Source organism: Cyrtonyx montezumae, unplaced genomic scaffold, assembly GCF_038088225.1.
Source record: "Cyrtonyx montezumae isolate F1298 unplaced genomic scaffold, pur_monq_1.0 scaffold_30, whole genome shotgun sequence".
Lineage (NCBI taxonomy): Eukaryota > Metazoa > Chordata > Aves > Galliformes > Odontophoridae > Cyrtonyx > Cyrtonyx montezumae.
The window spans coordinates 3,375,026-3,395,642 of NW_027072035.1; the positions used below are offsets into that span (position 1 = coordinate 3,375,026).

The following is a 20,617-nucleotide window of genomic DNA, read 5'->3' on the forward strand; positions in this document are numbered from 1 at the left end:
TAATGGTGGTGACTATGTTGAAAAATAGTGTTTTGCAGTTGAAAATTTGCTCTATCCAACAGTGTTATTATGCTCTTTGTATCTTTTGTAGTTTTCACGCAAATAAATAGGAGGCGTTACTTTCTGAGCGACCTACACATATGCTTTTCCTTGTCCAACTCTACCATGGAGGGAAAAATAATGTGGCTTAAATAAAGGCAATGAGATCTCAAGGGCTGTCAGTATCAAGACAAAGCAGCATGGAGAGCAGACACCAAACAAATAAAATCCCTAAGAGAAACAGATGTCAGTCAAGTGTCGTTTGTTTCCTCCTGTTCCTTACTCTTTGTATCTGTGTATCTTGGTTACTTACCTGTAAAAAGTCTTGCACGTTTACCAGACTCTCACAATTGGAATAACAGTTTCCATGGTACAGTGTATTAATCTGTACACTAGATTCAATAAAGCAGTTTTATCGATTATTTTATTATTCAACTTTTTTTCAGTTCTTCAGCTGTAATGAAAATTCTCTGCAGTCACAAGTAGTACCATCTCAGGTCAGCGACCCTGTTCAACTCTTGCTGACTTCTTACTGATGTCACTGAACTATGCATGTTTATTAGCAAAGAGTATCCTGTATCCGATTTTTCCACCACCCATCCCTAAGCAAGAGAACCTAGCAAGCTGGCTATTTTCAGAATATTTCTCACATTTGCCTGTGAGCCTGCAATGTCACTAAGGACTTCTTACAGTTTTTGCACTTTCATATAAAAAAAAATTAACATGGATATCATTCTGCTTCAAGACCATTTTGTCTGCATCTCTGACAAAATCAGAATGTAGAGTACTGTCACCTACAAACCAGCAATTCTTCCTCATAAATCAGGGCACCAGCCTGACGCTGCAGTATAGCTGTACTGCTCTTCATGCTGTAAATTAGAAGACAGAAGTAAAATTCCCCAATACTTTTCCTGCTGGGATACAGACTTCACATGAGATTGAGATATAAAGTCTGTAGGACTTACAGAAAGTCTATGTTATGCCTCACAGATGTGCAATCTCTTCTGAAATCTCTGCTAAGTCTTTGCACCTGTATCATTAGGAGGAATAACACATTCCCTCAAGAATACTGATACCAGAGATAAAAGCAAAACAGTGCCTCCATAAACTCAACCAAGGAGAGCTATCTTGAAATGCAAAGAGAAGAAAATGACGCTGTAGAAGACTTTGCTATGTTTGAAAAAAGCCTTTTGAAAAGGTCTCATAGAAGGGAGACCTGCCTATAATCATCACCAAAATCATAAAAGCGTTCTTGATATCCCTGTGATGTTCAGCTGGGTGGTAGTGCTGTGGTTGCTTCCTGCAGAAAAAGAATTAGTGGTAGTCCTTTGCTGCATTAAGTACGAGAAAAGTATGCTTTTTGCCTTTTCTCTCCCTCTCTACTTCCTACCTGTGGTTGGAGCCACAATTACTTGCCACCAGATGTATGTAAGCATTCAGTTGCTGTCACCCATTTTTCTTTTATCTCGTTATAAGGCAGCCCCCAGTGGCTCAGCAACTATAGAATCCACAGTCCTTGTATCATTCCTCACACATATCCACTCTTTTGTTATTCTGCTTAAATCCTGAGCCACATCATGATCCTGAAGATGGTCTGGTAACATCCACCAAAGAGTAAGAGAAAGTTGCTACATGCCACAACTCACATTTTCTTTCTGAACTTAAGAGATGAGTTTTTATTTTATGCTGTAAGTTGTGACATGTTTTTGCTTTTGTTTGGTAGCATCTGGAGCAGATTCAATGCTTCACTTGGGAGAAGGGAGACATTTCATGCAAGACAAGGTGTTTATGCAATCCACATAGCAGCCAGACAGGTCAGGCAAGTTCATCTCACTCCTGGCGTACTCTATGCATTCACAGTATTGAACAAGGCTGCCAGTATTTGCAGCTCTTCAGCAAGTACAGCACTTGTCAAGAGCCATGCTGCAATTGAGCCCCACACTTTTACACATTCATCCTGGCTGAATAATCTCTATTACCTACTATTAATGCACATATTTTACATATATAATGTGTATAGAACATACACAAATGTAAACATATTAAGGGGAAAGAGTTTTGTTAGTAAAAGAGTAAGCTTTCCAAGTCTTGAGGGTTTTTTTCTGAACCATATAATCTCAGAAAGAAGCGCAGATTGGAACAGCCAGTCCTGTAAGAGGTACCATCAAAAAAGTGCTAAGAAAAGGAAAAGAATTAACAGCTGAAGAGCACCACAAAACTGTCCTCTGAATAAAAGACACTCAGAGACCGGCTCCAGAAGATTTAGTTTTATTGTACATCCAATAGAGCTTTTTCTGAACCACACTGCTTCTTCACAGCTGAAGTCAGCAAGCTAGCAGGTGGAGAAAGTGTATTGCTTCAGGGCTACAACATCCACAACAAGGCCACAGCTTGGAGATCACAGCAGATCTGCTTCAAGCATTGGCTATAACTAAACGTGCAGCATGCGGCTCTTTGGTTTGTCTTTAGCTTGCAAGCAGTTCCAGACATGACACCCACCTACTGAGTGAACCTTCCCAGGGGTCTCACTTCCAACTGCTCAAGGAACAAACAAGGCATCCTACTGAAGGGACGCTGTTAGGCTTTGGCTGCATTTTCTGCCTGCATGGAGAGGATACCAAGGTCAAGAAGGCAGCTTTCAGCTGGCTTTTTTCCATGTGTAATTCAACACAGCTGAATAGCTCCACTTGCAAGGAAAGGGTCTTCCCCTGCTTCAGAGCCTGCCGCATTACAACACATGCACATGAGGGGTAGCCCTGAGGTTCACTGCTCTAAGGGGAGCAATTTTTGACAGGAATTAAGCTCTCAACAAGGTAACTGCTGCTGTGCCATGAGACTCCCACTCTGCCCCTCCAGTTGCTCTTTCAGAATAACAGGCTGCGCAAGACCTGAACTCTGGTCTCAGCAGCCTTCACTTTCCTTTAGGAAACACTAGGAAGGGGTTCTGGGTCTCTGAAGCAAGCAGGAGAAAAACGCCCAGCCACCAGACCCAAATATTACCATTTTTCAAGCTGTATCTAGGGTATGACTAAAAATATGGGGCTGAGCTTGTCTAAGAAGGAGCAGAAGCTGAATAGAAAAGCAAAGCTAGGGCTGTTGAAATTCTCACTTCACTTTTGGGACACTAAGTCTACAACGCAGGGATGTTGGAAGCCTTCCCTGTGTAAGTAGTACTCTGGCAATGAGATAATGGTATCACTTAATGCTTGTGCCTTTACACTTCCAGGCTCTTTTCCTTTTCTATATGTCTTAACTCCTGTAGAGAATCTATGCTACTTTTTTTGCACTATGTATACAGTATGAAATATGACCCACTCCTTCACAGAAGATCAATATGATGCATGGTAAATACTGCTATTGATCTTGCAGTGTTGTAGGCGACTCTCCAGCTCTATGGCATATTAATAGTAGTTAATCAGTAATTCATTTCAGGACAGCTAGGATTTTCTTTTAAGGAAGGTGAGCTCTCAGGGTCAGTCACAGATAAGGGTCTTACACGTTCAATAACTTGGGACAAGCTACTGCATTCGCTTAGTGCAGCACAGTGAAAAACAGTGGGCCAGTCCTCAGTTAATGCAAGCCAGTATCAGAACACTTCCAAAAGACAAGGCAATTTAGACAATCCGCAGATATACAAAGTAAAATCAGCAAAAAACCTGTGTATGATCATTCCTTCCCTTTTTAATTTTTCACCTGATACAGAAGACACTATAGGAAATTTTCAGGAATTTGTAACATCTCTATTTCAACTACGCAAATGTGTTTTTAAACATACAAACCATACACTACAAACACTGAATTTGTCTGTAACATGCACTCACCCTCACAGAGATCAGTTATACACTGTGCAATACACTGACATTAGTAATTTTAACACACTTGGGTGCGTTACTGATGCTGAGGACAAACACACAGGAGGTCTGTACTCAACTTCCTTAGCCTCTAGAGCATGTTGGCAGCTTTGCATTGCCCATAGGGCACAGTTACTGAACCATATTTAGGAATTCAGAGGACAGTACTAGCTTAAGACAGAAGCAAACTGGCAACCATTTTAAAAATCAGGACAGCACGTACAGTATAGTTTTAACGTCTGGGAGTGGACAGTAGCACACTTCAGCTCACTGATACGGCTGTAATAGCTGATTACACTATTTCTGACATGAGTTCTTTTATACATGAATGGTAACAGTAGTTCTTACTTATCCACCTGCAAAGAATCTATGCAAAGATGCACTGCTGAAAATGCAGAAGAAGTGCAACTATTCAGGTAGCACATTTACTCAAGGAATAGGAAAGCATAGCCAGGTTACAATGAGGAGAGTTTCAGCTTCTGGCACTCTTCATTTGCTGTAGGTTTCAATTCAGACTGATTGTACTCTCACAGCAGGTCTGCATCTATCTGCAAATCAGCCTCTGCTATGCTGTTAGAATTCCAAAAATCAATTGTTCAGCCAGGAAACACTTGGCTTCATACCTTAGGAGTCCTGGATTTGCACCCAACAATTTCCTCTTGCTCAGCGTATAAAGCACACTTACAGTCTATTAGCTGGCTTGGCAATACTAAGTCTTGCAAGGCCTTAATTCAATTCAGAGCTGGCTTTGAGGTTGGACAGTAGCCTTGAATAAGGCTGCTGTGAAATCACTCCCTAATGTAATAATCAGAAACACTGGAACAGTATGTTTCTCCCACCAGACAATCATGACAGAGCTATTTCAGATGTGAAAGAAAGCTGGCATCGCTACCTACTTTCTGTAGAGACATCCTTCAGGAAAAAAAATCACAAGCTGATTGAAAGGAGTTATTTCTCTTTTCTTTCCATTAGAAGTTGCAGATTATCTCCGGTTCCAGTGTTGAACTTTTAGCTTGCTATAAAGTTAATGTCCTAGACAATGTTCATTCCAGGCAAGGCTGTGGGGCTGTGTATTTTCTGCCACCCCCAAAAAAGGCCATTATCTGTAATTACCCATTACCATGCATAATTATTTCTTCCATTCTGGTCTATGGCCCCCAGGACTTTATGCTGTTACAGCTCACTGCATTATCTTATCAAATTTGTTAAGGAAGCTTTTTTGACCTTTTGAGCACTTGCCACAGCACATACAAAAGCTGGCAATAAATTGTCTAAGCATGTAATGTGTGATTTATTGTATGTACCCTGCATAGTGATACCATACAAAATATTACACACAGGTAACTCTTCTACTCTTCACTCCCTATAGCAGCTAAAAGAAAACCTCTCTAGGAAGAGAAGGGAAGGAAAGGGAAGAGGCTAGAGTCTCTCTGTGTGAATCTGAGGAAGGCAACAGCAACAAACGGCTAACCCTGACCACAGGCCTCCAGAGAAAGACTTGGCTTCCCTGTTGTGGTCTGTTTCTCACTCCCTTTCCCATGCTACCACCAAAGTACCTCCTCACAGCACTCTGATTCTTCACACGAGAAGCCCATTTGCTGACAGTTCAGCAAATGGAGAGGGAGCTTTAAACATGTTCTCTTCCCAATGCAGTATGAAGCCTTGAGTGTTAGAGACAGATTTGGTCCAATACTGGTTCTAGAGGTGTGTGTAGAAGGGACCAGGTCTTTTCCTCCCCTCCTCTCAAAGCTCCCAGATGGACCAGCTGCTGCCTTGCATGGCAGCATGATTTGCTTCTGCCAATAAGTCTCAGTGAATCAATGCACCATGTCACTCTGTTTTATTGAGACGGTGAGATCTGACCCTTGGAGAGAGACAGCACCCTCAAGAACAGGCAAAATGACTCCCTCTATCCCACATCACCTCTTTCATGTGACTGAATGCATAAAATTCTCAAGCCACATACCTATCTGAAAGGGATATTCAAGAAATTATCACTTAGGAAATCCCAGTGAAAACTATTCTGAAGATTGTGAATTGTGTGGTGGAAGAAACTTGTTAAGTATGGGATAATATGAAATACTTTTATGCCATTATGGTAACAATCAGTAAGCTGCAAGGGCTTTATACATACTTTCGCCTAAAGCTGTGCAGTATAATTTTAGCATAAAACACGCCTTTCTGCTTAAGACTTCTCCCTAAAAGTACAGCACAAAAAAAGGCAAGGGGACTTCCAGCCATGTCCCTGAATGTAGGCCTTAACAGATGGCTAGCTGAGCCTCTGCTGTGAGGAGAGAACTCTCCCCTGCAGCTTCCAATCATGGCTCTCTAACACTGGGGCACTGTGGACCAGAGCACTGGCACACAGAAGACATGGTGTTCTGGGCAGAGAAGGCACGAGCACAGCAGGTTGCACAGCAGCCTGGAGGACTGCACTGGACACAGTGCCACAGAGCCCAGCTCTGGTGTCATACTGGGCTGTATCACATTCATTCACCTATGGAAAACCAAATCTGCAGTTCTTCCACGTGTTGCAGTCACAAAGCACTCAAAAAAAATTGTGTTTTTTTCCCTCCCTTCCCTAACTGCCAACAACACTACAACCTTGTCTGGACCTCAGAAGCCAAATTAGCCATTCTTGCTCCTTCTTCCTGGGTATCACTCACCAAATAAGCTTGGATGCCCAGCTGTACTCTGAGCAACTTCTACCAGAGCAAGAGGTAAAAATATCTGTTACCAATTTAATCAGACACATGTACTGAAGACAGCTGTGTCTCCAGGCTTGGGAGATTAACCACAGCCAAAACAGCTTATTGCCACAGCAGCATCTAGGTACATCTCAGCCCATACCCAGGAACCCAACGAAGGCAGACACACTATTCTCTTTAAAGCTGAAATGCATAATAAAAATAAACTAAAGAACGGCAGTGCAACAACTCTGCCCATCCCAGGCTCCCTGCCCTTTCCCACACAGGGACACACCCCCACTCCCTCCTCTCACTCCCTATCAGGACACCTACCCCTGCCAGCCCCCTCCCACCCTCCCAGACACAGCAGTGGGCCGTGGCCTGCCCATGGCCCTGTTGCAGGTCTGTGTTACTGCTTGGCAGGCCTTATCAGCAGCAAGGCATAATGGAGCTCTGTCTGCAGCCCTGGCCTTATCCGCACAGACGTCAGTGGCTGGGCTCTCCTGCTTCTCAAGGTTTATTCCACTGCCAGAACAATACCCATCTTCACTCTATAGAAATAAATATTACTTAATTTTCCCCTCCTAAGGATGACTCTGGAGTCATGACTCAAGCAAGCACTGCCTGGAGCTCAGCTTTTCCAGTTCCACCTCCACAGGGCTACCAGTGCTAAAGGGGATAGTGCTTCTCCCACAAACAGCATTAGCCTGGAAGAAGCACTGCAGCATAAAGTTGATGCTGCAGAGACAGCACATTTCAAGAAAATTCAGGAGCTTCCAGACTTAAGGTTTTTTTCACTCTCTTGCTTGTGTCCTAACACACCATCTTTTCATAAGGTACTATTTTTGCTCTTAAAGTCAAAACCCATCTAGTGAAGACAAATAAAGCTCTAATTTGTGCTTGTCAAAGGCACAACCAGTTCAGAACAGTCACAGTGGGAATTAATTAAATCTTATGGGTTTGGGTCACTGAAGGGCAAAGTAAACTGCTATGTCTTCCTGTGTCTACACCCTGAGGCCTTCCAAGCAGCAGCAGCAGGTATGCTGGTTCAGACCATGGCTATGTATCTGTCCATAACAATAAACAGAAATCTAGAGGGCAAGCACCACCCTCACCCCCTCTCCCAGACTCCAACTTATTTAGCTCAGTGCTCCCGACCATGGAGTGGACTGGCTATTTAATATCCAAGGAGTCCCAAAAGTCCCACAGCCACCTCACCAACTTCAAGCACAGGAAGAACAATCATACATCAATCCTCAGCCATCCATTTCCAGCAGGAGCCACTATTATCCAACAGGCAACTGGCTTTTCTGCAGCAGCGTTACTGAGAAAGGACAGATTCTTCCACTTCTTAGTTCTGGTGAATGTTAAAATGCCTCTTTCCATGTGAATGAATATCTAACTAAGCTTTTCTGCATTGAAACTCTGTGTTCTGCGCTGCCAACAAACCCATGCACCTTTTTGTCACCTAGAAACACCACTGCAGGGATTCTAGTTTTGCTTACAAAGTGTCAGTGGAAGTGTTGCAGAGTTCAAAGACCAAAGCAGATTCCTGTAAGACTTTTTTTTATAAAGAATGCTGTGTTATGGCTCTCCATTGCCCACTCAGAACTACTATTTCAGACCAGCAGGATAATCCTTAAAACCGTTTAACTCACACAATATTTATTTTCCGTCAATTCAGTTTCCAAATTAAAACATCAGGAGATAGAAAATCAAATGCTTTACAGAATTTGACTGCATCAAAATATTTTCCTTTGGCAAGCAATTTTATAATGATAAAAGGTTACTAACTTGATACACTCTTTGACACACAGATTTCTGGCACTTCATGTTCTGAAAAGTATCCATTAATGGCTGTATTTCTCCCCCTACCACAAATTTCAGTCCACTGCAATCTGTTACACTGCTTCCACAAGAATTAACATCAGATTTACAGGATGTAGCCACTCAATCTAACCCATTTGCTCTTCTTTAATACTTCTATGACATCAGCTTTCTTCCAAGCCTTAGGCATTTCTTTAGTGCTAAAAGTCTACAGGAAATCATTATTAACAGATCAGAGAGATCCTCAGCCAGGTTTTCTACTTTTTAAGAAAAAAACTGCATAAAAGTTATCAAATCCTGCTGACTTTAGCTACTGCTGAGGATGGAAGCTGAATGTCACCATCTCTATTAACTGTGTCTTCCTCTCTTCCACATGTAGAATTATTGTCCCACACTGGGCCAAACTGCCATAAACTCCATGTGCGTGTGCTCCTGGCACAATTTTAAAACCTCACAATTTTAAGATTCTTACTACACATAAAACAATTCTTTCAAAGGAAAACTGAATTTGAGAGGGAAAAAAAATAGGGGGAGGAAGAACCCCAGCTAGAAGACTTCAGCTCAGCATAATAAATTTCCCGGTTATACACAAATTCCAATCCAACTCCAGCTAAGAGGAGTTAAAATACCACCACTGACTTCAGCAGAACTGGAAAAGGCACATTTTGTTCACATTTAGTGCGTACTCAATAAAAATGATCTGCTGCAAGCGTTTAGCAAGCAACTTAAAAATCCTCCTATTATGACTGAAGAAATAAAATCTACAGAAAGTAATTTTTATTTCCACACTTAAAGCAGACTTCAGGCCTTCAATAAGATGTCTGTGGCAGCAAATTCCACTTCCAAAATCTTCTGCAGCTAATCAGAGATAGGCAGCAGATCTTTCTAGGAAAGCTGGGGGACAATGTGTGCTGTTTTCTTACGTGCACTGTCTTTCTAGGACAGTTATGGCAACTACATTCAAAACTTTGCAAAAACGAACAAAAAAAAAAGGAAAGAAGCATTCAAAATCTTTGAATATTGTTTTGAATCTGTGAAAGTGAAACATACTTTCTGAATTCTACAGCCTATGTTTATTAAACTGAGACAGCAAAACAACTTAGAAATCTAATATTACATGAATGACAGCAGCACAAAAAACAAGCAGTTTTCAATCATCAGTGTAACCACCAAGAGAATATGTACATATATGTATGTATATATATATATTCCTCTTCATGTACAAACATTTAACTCACAATTTTACAGGCATACAACATACTACTTATGTGCATAAGAAAGCAAAATTTACGTTCAACTTTAGAAAAGAGTGGAAGGAATTAAAAGATAAAGGAAATCAGAGAAGGAAATCAGAATTCTAGACAGTCGTGGGAAAAAAAAAAAAAGAAAAACAAACAGCCCAAACACCTGCAGGTCCAAAGAAGCGAAACTGAGAGGAGGAGAAAGAAACTCAGTGTGGATTAAATGTAAAGGGATCTAAGTCATTAAAAGAAGATCAAAGAGACATGGCAAGGGAGGCAAGGCTTTACAAATATCTGAGATAGGAGACCTTGGAGGAAATATGACTGGGATAAAATCATTATGGCTCACACTAAAAAACTAAAGGGAGGAGTATGATGGCTGAAGTTAGCTAGTCCATGCTTGATTATAAGCTGTATGATGACAGAAACCCAGGTTTTTGCTAAGATCAAATAGAAAAGAAAAAAAAATCTTAAGTGCTATAAACTTCAGTATGGCAGAAAGACAATTGCTAGAGACACACACTGAGTCCAGCCTAGTGAACAAAAGCCATATGCATTCACATCACTACTGCACAGGATCCCTGCTTGGATGTAACACCATTTGGACCCAGAAAACCTGCCTTCATGAAAATGCAAGCTGATCACTGATTAATTTTCTTATGCTCAGCTGACAAAATGAAATGCACAGCAGTTGAACTACAATAGCTTACAACAGTCAGGGTTCTGGGATATCAGTAGCACTGTAGTACGGAACAGTTTGGTATCTCAGCTGTAATTACAGAGTTTCTACAGCAAATGGTAGCACAAGCTGTAAGCAATGCAAGTGGTATGAACAGAAACTAGAAGCAGCATTTAAAAAAAACAAAACAACTAAACACTTCAGCTTCCAGCCTCATTCCACAGGAAAAGAAGCTCAGAGCTTAACTGACCATTCACAAGCTCTTCAAGAAAAGCAGAGAAGTCCAAGAACCGTACTTGTTTGTACTTACATAACTGAACTATTAATAATAGTGATTCATGACAGAAGATACTAAAACACAGGAGAAAGTTTAGCAAAGTTTAGAGTTTAAGAATTTTGGAAATCTTCAAAACTGCATTTTTTGTCACCAGGTCATTAAATGATAAATCTTCTGAAAATGGCATGAGGCAGTAATGAAGCAAGTTTATAAATACAGCAAAATAATGTAGTCTTTAAGGTACTAGAAAGCATGTGAAAAAAGAAAGAAATCACACCACTGCTCAGTCAAGGAAGCGTGCAGTATGCCTTCACTCCCCACTTCTATCTCTTCTCAAAACAAGAAAGCCCCACACATTCAGATAAGCCATAATAACTGTTCCAAGGACACAAAAAGGAACAAGAGGATAGTTGTAGATAGCATTATAATATGCCCATGGATAGAAAATTCTCAGTACATCTATCACTTCTGCCTCAATCCTTATCTCAGTGCGTGCAATGACGAAAGGAAACCGCAAGACAACACAGATAATTCTGCAAATGTGAATGCACATATGCAAATATAAGTATTATGATGGAAGAACGTCCAAAGAACAAGGGCTTCCAACCAACCCCCTTGCTTTCTGCAGGATGAGAAGCCTGGAGAACCCAGCTCCTTGGACAATCCACATAGCTGCTACTGAAGTCAACTCAGTGCGGGCAGCTGCCACAAGCACAAGGTCTAGCTATAGCTAGTAGACATGGATCTGGAAACCACAGCCTCATGTGAAAAAAGCCAGGCAGAAAGATGCCACACACTCCAAAAGCCCTAGAATGAAAGATTCTGGAAAATGAAAATAGAAATAAAAACCTTCTATTTCCAGTTCTGTGGGGAAAACAACTCTTCTGAAATGTGGAAGGATGGAAACGCCTTCCAAGCTGCCTGCAGCACTCCACTTCCACTCCTACAGCCAAAGGCCTGCCACAGAAGCTCTGCTTCCAGAGCAAGCAGTCCTGTGGGGCAACTGCTGGGCCCCAGCCTCCTCTGCTCCATCCTGCCAAGACTCTCCCAGACCCTGACTGGTGCAGAAAGCCTTGGATGAGCCCTTAGATACCTCCTGCACAAGAAAATAAACACAAATGTTTCCGGAATTCTCACAATCCTTCCATGCTTCTACTTACACATCCACAAAAGTTCATACGCAATAGGGGAGATTCAGGCTGGATGTTAGGAAATACTACTTTTCCAAAAGAGTGGCCAGGCACTGGAATAGGCTGCCCAAGGAGGTGTTCAAGGAACATTCAGACATTATGTTTATGAACATGGTTTAGAGAGAACCACTGGTGACAGGTGGACAGTTGGACTGGATGATCTTGTAGGTCTTTTCCAACCTTGGTGATTCCACGACTCTGTGATCCTATGAAAAGCCTGAAGGGAAAAATAATTCATCATCTTTTAGTGGCTCGTCTCTGAAAATAACCACTAGCTTAATCTCTTTCACTAATACAGCAGAAATGCAGCACATTAGCAGTCTGTGCTTTGTTTAATAAGCATGTGTGACACTTCAGAAGTTAGTTCAGCGAAAAACAGGCACCTACACACATGGGAAGCTGCAAAGACAGTGAGAAATATTACCTGAAACGAGGAACTGCAAGCTTAGCAAGAATAAAGCAGAGAATTAACTGGAAACATCTAATCAGGGATGCAGAACCCTGCAACATAATGATTTATTTAACACAGTCAAACAGTGTCCACAGGCAATGCATCATGCAGGAAATGACAAAGCTGCAGGAGATTTCCGTCATCTAGCTTAACCTGCACATTGATCAGAATTTACCTTCATATTAATCACTTGAGAACGCAGTCTAACACTCTCTTAAACACCTCTCATGATTATGCTTCACTTAACTCCTTGTCCTTATGCAGGTCACTCCATTGCTAATTGCACTTCTAGTTAGGAGAAAAAGTGTCTACTGTCTAATTTAATTTTGTCTTTTTTAGTTTCAAGCCGTTGCTCCTTGTTATGCTGTCTCAAGCACTGTAAATAATCCTCCCCCTCCTTCATATTATTACCTCTCAAATATTTATAGACTGTTATATCCACCCTTAGTCTCCTTTTCTATGAGCCATACATCATTTCTGTCACCCTTCCCTCTATCCTTTCAGATTTATCTATGTCCTTTTATAATGAGATGCTCAAAACTCTTTTGTGGTGTTCCCAAGTAGGGCTAAACCGAAGCACTGGAGAGACAACCCCCCCCTTGCTTAACAAGCAATGCTTTTTTCAGGAACTCTGAGTAAAACACCTGTGATATCTATAGGAAGAGAACATACCACAGTCATGCTCAATGCACTGCTGAGTTCATTACAAAGCTACATCAGTCAGAAATGAAAGTAACTTTTTAGGGGAAAGCTTCACCCCAGACTGAAGAAAGCTTTCAGAAGTTTCCAGCCTGACATTTACACAACTGGGAAAACACCTTACAGGCAGAAGACCCTCTAGAAACTACTTCCCAACACAAAGCCTAATTTGCACTAATGTGAATGCAAGACTGCTGATGTTCATAAGCTCTTATATGACTGCCAAACAAACATTATTCCTTTTCTCTCATTTTAACCACCATCTTAACAAGTTAAGCTCTAGAAAAAGCAGATGTTATGGATAAAAAAGGTGTTACTCACAGTAAAATATGATTTTTTTTTTTTTTTGCATTTGTATGTCAGAATCACATTATCATTTGGGCTGGAAAAGACCTTCAAGATCACCAGGTCCAACCATGAGGAACAAGGGTAAAACATGCCAGCTGTTAGCAATGTAATTAGAGACATACCATGTTTCGTCTTGCTCTTTCATTTGAACAGAGATTTGTTGCCCATGGGAGAAACTAGGTAAAAATACCATGAAGCAATGGATGGGGCTTTGTGGCTCCCAGTGTTGAAGGAGAGTCAGCAGAACCAGAGAGCAGACAGCAAATGAAACTGGTAAAGTACTGGCAGCACACACAAGAGGAGAAAATGATAACTGGAAAGCAGAGGCAGCAATGATAACCAGAAAGCAAAGGATGAGGAAGCACTGATCACTGCGGACTCACCACGACCTGCAGCCACCATGCTAGGCAAAGCAGCTGACATCTTTCAGATTTCAGTATATTGACTTAATGTCAATAAGAAAAAAAAGTAGGCATTTTGAAGATTCACAGAATAGTTTCACTTGGAAGGGACCTCTGGAGCTGCCTTCACAGTTGGATTACGTGCTTAGGCATCATTCACTTGAACTTTAAGTCCCTCCACGGTAGAGACTTTTCAGCCTCTCTGGGCAGCCTGTTCCACTACTTGAGCACTCTTACTGGTGAAATGTTCATGGTACCTTCCTGATCTTGCTCATCAGTTGACCAGAATGAGACTTTTTTTTTTACAAAACTGAAATTCTGACTGCATATAACGCTATACTGTAAAGACTTCAAATTATTTTCTTCCAAAATAAAATTTATTGGTTTTTTTTATTAATAGACCACCACATCTTCCAATTATAATAGCTCATTTTTTCAACCGGTTACTTACACAGCAGTACAATGACCACGAGCTTTGTAGCAGCAATGTTTGAAATCAGAACTGTAGAAAAGGTCCATGAAAAACAGAATACCCAATTAGGTACAATCATGCTGAAAATGTAACAGATAAACAAAGGAAGAGAAAAGAAGACAAATTATCAAGACAAAACCCTCATCCACCCCTCACAGAGTTTCAACCTGAAGGGAGAAACTACATTCAACAAGGTAAGAACACTATTTTTTTTCAATCATGGTAAATGTAACAAAGGGAAATAACAAGTGAAGGGCTATTACTAGTACTTGCTGACAATACCTTTAACTTGTCAGCCAGTAATAGTACCAAGGCTTGTAAACAATGCTACAATTAACAGTGAAGCTAACAGGAAACAGGCCCCTGCAGAACAAATTAGAAAGAGCAGGTATGTAGGACCATACAGTAATTCTGTCTACACTGGATCCTTTGCAACTGGGCGAATAAAAGCACAGAAACAAAGAAAGAGCATTTTCCAGAATTCTCCGTCACCCATCTTGCAGCTACCCCACCTTGCAGAGGCCAAACACAACCCTCCACCTGTGATCAAAATGGAGGAAAGGCACAGCTCTGCATGTCTCCTTCATTCAGTGTGCACAGCCCTCATGTGAATTTCCTCCATGAATGACCACACTCTTTTCCTCGAGTGATATCTAAATAATTAAAATTGCAGAGATGGAAAACCAAACTGACGTGGATCTAAGAAGGATCCACTGAGACATCTTCAGGGCACATTTTAAGTACTGCTCTTTTCTCGAGGTTTCACACAGCCTAACCAAATATAGCAGCCCTGCACAAGGAAGGACAATTGCTTCAGATGCCCTGCAATCACAACTTGTCACTGCCCTATATAATTAGCCATTGTTTTCAAACAACCTGTAAAACACACAGAAACTGCAAAATGTGTTTTCAAGAGGTTCAGCTAATGCCTTGTCAGCACAGCCCATCCCCTTCCAACACCCAAAGATGCTCAGATTGCTGTTATTTCTCCTGGGGAACACATGTCCCTTCCAAAGGAAATGTGGTAGCTGAACCAGAGAAGGAAAATAGGCAAACCCCTTCATTATGACCGTAATAATTCATTTTTCCCCTCTTCAAAAACAGCGTGTCACAAAGGCATCTGAAAAACAGTCTCCAGCCTCTGCAGGTGCTGTAATATTTCTGATTTGCTGATAAAATGGATACAGTGAGGAAAGACTCTCTGCCTGGCACTGTGTCTGATTTGTGTGACTCCTTCACAAATTACTTCTCCTGTGCTCTGCGTGGTGGACTTCAAAAGACAAACGACTCCTGTGAAGCCGAAAACTTACCCAAGGAACAGAATTACCTCTGTCAAAATGATCTCTAACGCATATGATACAGGGATTGCATCTCTCCCAGGAGACCCTGACTTCCAGTGCTGGCAGGGAGCTGCTGGCTCCCACTGCAAAGAAAAGCTGGAGTCTGCCTTCATTAATTTCTGCCACTTCTTAGAAAATACACATCTCATCCTATCAAACTGAGGCACTATGAGACCTGCTCTGACATGAGTGTGAGACCTGCTGTGACTGAGCCACTTCTTGTTTCTTTAGTGTTGTGTCAATTTAGTTCAGTATATCCAAATAACCGCCACTGCTCCCTCCTTTCTCTGCTGAAGACTGGGTCTCCCACTTAGCCTGCCCATAGGGTGCCAGTAAAATGTCAGAGCAGCAATGAAAGAATAACAGAATCATAAAGGTTGGAAAAGACTTCTTACACCATCTAATCCAATTGTCAACCCATCCCCATCATGCTCACTGAAACATGCTCCTAAACGTCTTATCTACACTATTCTCCAACACCTCCATCAAGTACTTGGTCCTGAAACAGCCTGGTACTAGTAACTTATGTCACACCAAACCTTGTGGTTTCTCATCTGCCTCAGAAGATCTTTACATGACACAAAAACCACATGCCAAAAGGTATACGCAGATCTCTATGACTGAAAGAAAAGCACACCATACTTTGCAGATTCAAGCAGAATTCCACAGGGAAGAACTGGATTTTCCAATAACAATTCTGTATGCTGCCACCCAACAAAGCTACTCCAAAAGCCTGGCTCAAGCACAGTCCTTTCTGCCATCCAGTAGCATCACAGTGGCACTGAACCCACGCTCTCAAAGGAGTCAACAGGTGAGCCTGCCAAAACTACACAGTCCAGGGCTTCATGCACTGCAGATGGTCATAAGCTAAGCAAAATTTTCAGTTGCTACCTAGGTGTCTAACAGCAAAATTATAAACTCAATTTCGCATTCGTTCCCAGGTCCACGTGTTTCTGGTGAATAATGCTTGATTCTCCATTGGAATCAAGGGAGAATGAATTCAAGGTATTTTGAATGTCATTTATACACAGCTATTTAATAAAATGCTTGAGAAACGGAGTATTTAAGCTGATAAGAAAAATCCACTTTAATAAACTGATGACTGTAAGACACTTTTACTTTCATCTTTTCTCCCAAATTAATAATTAAAATGAACTTAAAATTAGCCATTTTCATGTTGTCAGGTCTCTATACAAGCATGCGATTGCCTTAAGCTTAATGAATGCTTCTCATTAAAATACTGTAACTTTATTAAATTTAATAAAAAATAGTATAGCAAGGCTAATCATTACCTCTGTTGATATTTTAAAATTATTATGATAAAATCTTATGAAAATAGGATGATTTCATTGCCTTGCCTTCCATAGTTAACTATTTACTGTTTTAACAGGTCTTCCAAAAGCTTCCCAAATAAATTTCTCCACATGGCCTGAAACGGCCTGTGAAGCAGGACACACATCCAGCTGCTGTGCTTTTATCACTTAATGCAAGGCACCGACCCCTTCAGAAGCACCCTTTAATCTCAAAAGAATATTCACCTATATAATTAACATCAGCACAGATGACTAAAAATGAATTACACTTCCCTTCCCTTTTTCTTTGCTTTATGGTTTGTTTTTATTTCTTTTCTTTCTTCTGTCACAGAACCATTAAGTTGGAAAAGACCAACACCAGCCCGTCCCCACCATGCTCACCAACCATGTCCCTCAGGCCCACATCTCCACAGTTCTTGAACACCTCCACAGGTAGTAACACCACAACCTCCCTGGGCAGCCCATTCTAATGCCTCACCACTCTTTGAGAAGAATTTTTTCACAATATCCAAACTTCCTATACAACAGAAGTCAATGACGGCAGTTTCATTTTCTTGTATGTTCAACTGCTCTACCTATCAGGCAGAAGCTCTGCAAGGGGAAAAGGATTTGCCTGGAGTCAGTACCTTTCTGTCCTGGTTGTACTCAGGCATAGTTTTACTACACCTGTGAACAAATGTAGTTTGTTTTTTGCTTTTTGTTTTTGCAAAAGTCAAACACAATACCAAAAGGCACAGGAGGGTGGAAGGACTACCACCAGCCCACTGTGGCTTAACACACCTGGCTGCACAGCACTGGGGCACCAACAGCTGATGGCAGCAGCTTTAAGCAGCTCCTGCACGACACTGCAGTTCTCCAGCTCTGCAGTCAAGCAGCAGGTCAACAAGTGGTTGCCAGGACTGGCAGAGGCACAGGAGGAAATGTGTTTGGGGAGAAAGGAGAAAACGAGTAAATCACTACCTGCAGGTCCACACCCTATGAAATTCAACACAATGCTGGTCTATTCTGAACTAATTTTATTTTTCGAGTGAAAATAACGAAACACGAGGGACTAATTTCCTCACTTTTGCTAACTGCACCAGAGAGGGGACACCAGCCCTGAGGCCCAGAGCAGTACGTGGAGCAGTAGTGCTGCCTAGGCAGTGAGGAGCTGCAGGTCCCTCACAGACACTGACCTGGTGGTGCTGCTGCTGCCACACTCATGGATTGTGCAGGACTGCTGCTGTCCTGCAGGAGACAGGAGCTGCTGCTGCTCCTCTTATTGACAACTGGCTCTGGGGCACTGGGCAGGGGCACAGGGTGGCTGATCCCCAGCTCCTCTTCCTGGGCTTGCTGCCTCCGCAGCGCAACCTGGGGACAAGAAGACAGACATCAGGCTCGAGCAGCGTGAAATGGCAGCAAAGCAAGGCTCAAAATTGAGGCAGCATTTTCTTCTCCATACTTTACAGTGCTGACATTATGATCCAGTCAGTGGGTATATGAAGATAAAAAGGCTACTATTTAAAGCTATTTAAAACCAACCCTTTTTCCATGCAAAAACATGTGAAGAAACCCATGAAATGCTGGGGCCACACATACAGTAAGGCTGACTGTACAGCTGCTTGTGGTTAGAGCATACGGTCAAAAGCAGCACTCTGCTGATAAACAGCTCCTGGGGACAAGAAAATGCTCTGATTCACTGTAACGCAGTTCTTTATGAGGGCTAATCCATGCAACCTGCTGCTCCTCCCTAGCCTGCTGGGCTGCCTTGCAGCTCCCTATTGGAAGCCACGGCAATTTGGAAACCAAGCACCCACAGACCTTGCTGGTACAAAACATGCTCTGGAGCAACACTAGTGCTGGGGAAGAAGCAGGAACTGCTGCTGCAGTGTGCAGTGCGTCTGACCTCACTGGGACACTGCAAGATGGCTCCCTGCCTCTTTCCTCCCTATGTGCCTCTGTATGCACTGTGCTCAGTACTCATTGAGGGCTCCCAGGAAGACCTCTGGGCAGCAGGGCAGTCCAGCGTGACTATGCTAAAGACAAGCCCCGGAACATGGCCTGGCAGTGTGCCTGCAGACATCTCCCCACATGGCTGCTGGCCTCCATCTACATCCGAATCCCAGGGGATCTGCCCCAAAATGCAGACTGCAGCCACGGGTTCCTTAGAGCTCTAAGTTCTCCTGGGTTATTCCCCAGGATTCCCCTCTACCCCCTGGCTATTCTCAACAACAATGCTGTTCTAACACGGTTATGGTGTACCACCAGAGAGAAATTAGCAACAGCTGGTGAAACACTTTCAGAGCAGACTGTGTAGGTGTGCATGCACTACAGGACTCAGCCCCTCTCCTTAGCCTGACTCCACAAGCTGACCTGTGGTGCAGAGGTACTGCTGCAGGGACACATCAAAAGGGGCACAGGCAGCACAGCTCCCGCTCCAACACAGCCCAGTGAGGGAGGGAGCGCCTCAGAGCCGCGTCCCAGTGATAAGCAAGGAGCAGCAACCGAGACATCACCTGCGTGGTGGCCTCATGGCCCCGTGACTGCAGCGTGGTTGTCTGATGAATACTCCTGCGCAGGACAGGTGGCAGCCTGCTCTGCTGCCCAGTGCCATGGGCTTGTCATTTAGACTATATACACTGAGCCTCTCTGCGTGACAAAAGGGCAGTTTTGAATACAATGTCCAAAAAAATCCGTCTTTTTAGAAATTAGCTCAACTAAAGCCACACAGGTTCAGGAACAAAACAAAACAAAAAGAAACAAACGGGTGTAGTAAGTGGAAAAGAGCTAGCAATAATTGGATGGCGAGACTACTGTCTAGCTAAAAGCCAGGTGAGGAGGGAAAGCCCAATGTGATGCTGATCAGAAGTCCTGCAACAGATGCAAGTGTGCAGGCGCACTGTGGTTTCGGCCGCTCTGAAAACAGAAGCGCGCGCAGATGCGCTCCAGGGGGCGCCGGGCGTGTCCCGCTGCCCCGCGGAGCGCGGAGGCGAAGCAGCCGCGACTTCGGCGTCGAGGAAACGCCGCGTTTCGGCGCGCAGACACAGACGGCGATCGCTGCCCGGGACTCCGCCGGCCCCGCTCGCCCCGGCCCCGCTCGCCCCGCGCCTCTCACCTGCGCAGCCATCACCCGTTGCCGCTCGGCGATCAGGCTGCACTTCTTGCACTTGCAGTCCCGCCACACGCAGAACCGCTTGTGCCCCTTCAGCGGCGAGGAGTAGCCGTGGTTGCGGCAGCGGGCACACTTGGGCAGACGCGATAGTTTCTTATCTGCCGCCGCCGGGCGGGCCGTCATTTGGGCCGCCGCTTTGACGAGGCCGCCCGCCTTGTGCCCCGGCTCGGCGACGTCCGAGGACTTGCTGACGGCCGGGGAGTCACCGGGCATGGCGGCCCGGCGAGGCTTCGGCGCGGCTCTGCCGGTCCGAGCCGCGTCCAGTCGCGCCCCGTCCCGTCCCGCCCCGCCACTCCCCGCGTTTTGGCGGGAGGCAGCAGCCCGGCCTCGCCCCACCCGCCACCCCCTCCTCTCCCCCCTCCCCCATCCGCCCCCGGTCCGCCGGCCCTCGCCTCCCCGCGAGCCGGGCTGTGGGGGGGGACGCCCTACCCGCCCTGCTCGCCCTGCCGAGTTCGGCCCTGCGCGCCGGACCCGGCCGCGCCGTCGGGGGGACCGTGCCGCGGAGCGCGGCGAGGCCGTCGGGAGCCCCCGCGAGCGGGGTTCGGCACGCGTGGGTCAGTGCTTCCGCGGGGCCACGGGGAGCCGGCCCGCTTGCTTCGTCCGGCCTCAGACGGCCAAAGCCGCGTGCTGCGGGGAGCCGGGGAAGACGCA

At 43.9% G+C, this 20,617-nt stretch overlaps 1 protein-coding gene across 1 annotated transcript in view; it reads right to left on the bottom strand.

The window, feature by feature from the left end:
* The window catches only part of DMRT1 (doublesex and mab-3 related transcription factor 1), a 52,035-nt gene extending 31,856 nt beyond the window's left edge, over positions 1 to 20,179 (bottom strand). The window contains exons 1-2 of the mRNA XM_065744183.1: positions 19,910 to 20,179; positions 17,991 to 18,165 (exon numbers count right to left, since the gene is read on the bottom strand). Coding sequence (XP_065600255.1) covers positions 17,991 to 18,165; positions 19,910 to 20,179 — 445 coding nt within the window. The remainder of the gene's footprint in view (positions 1 to 17,990; positions 18,166 to 19,909) is intronic.
* Between the last annotated feature and the right edge of the window lie 438 nt (positions 20,180 to 20,617).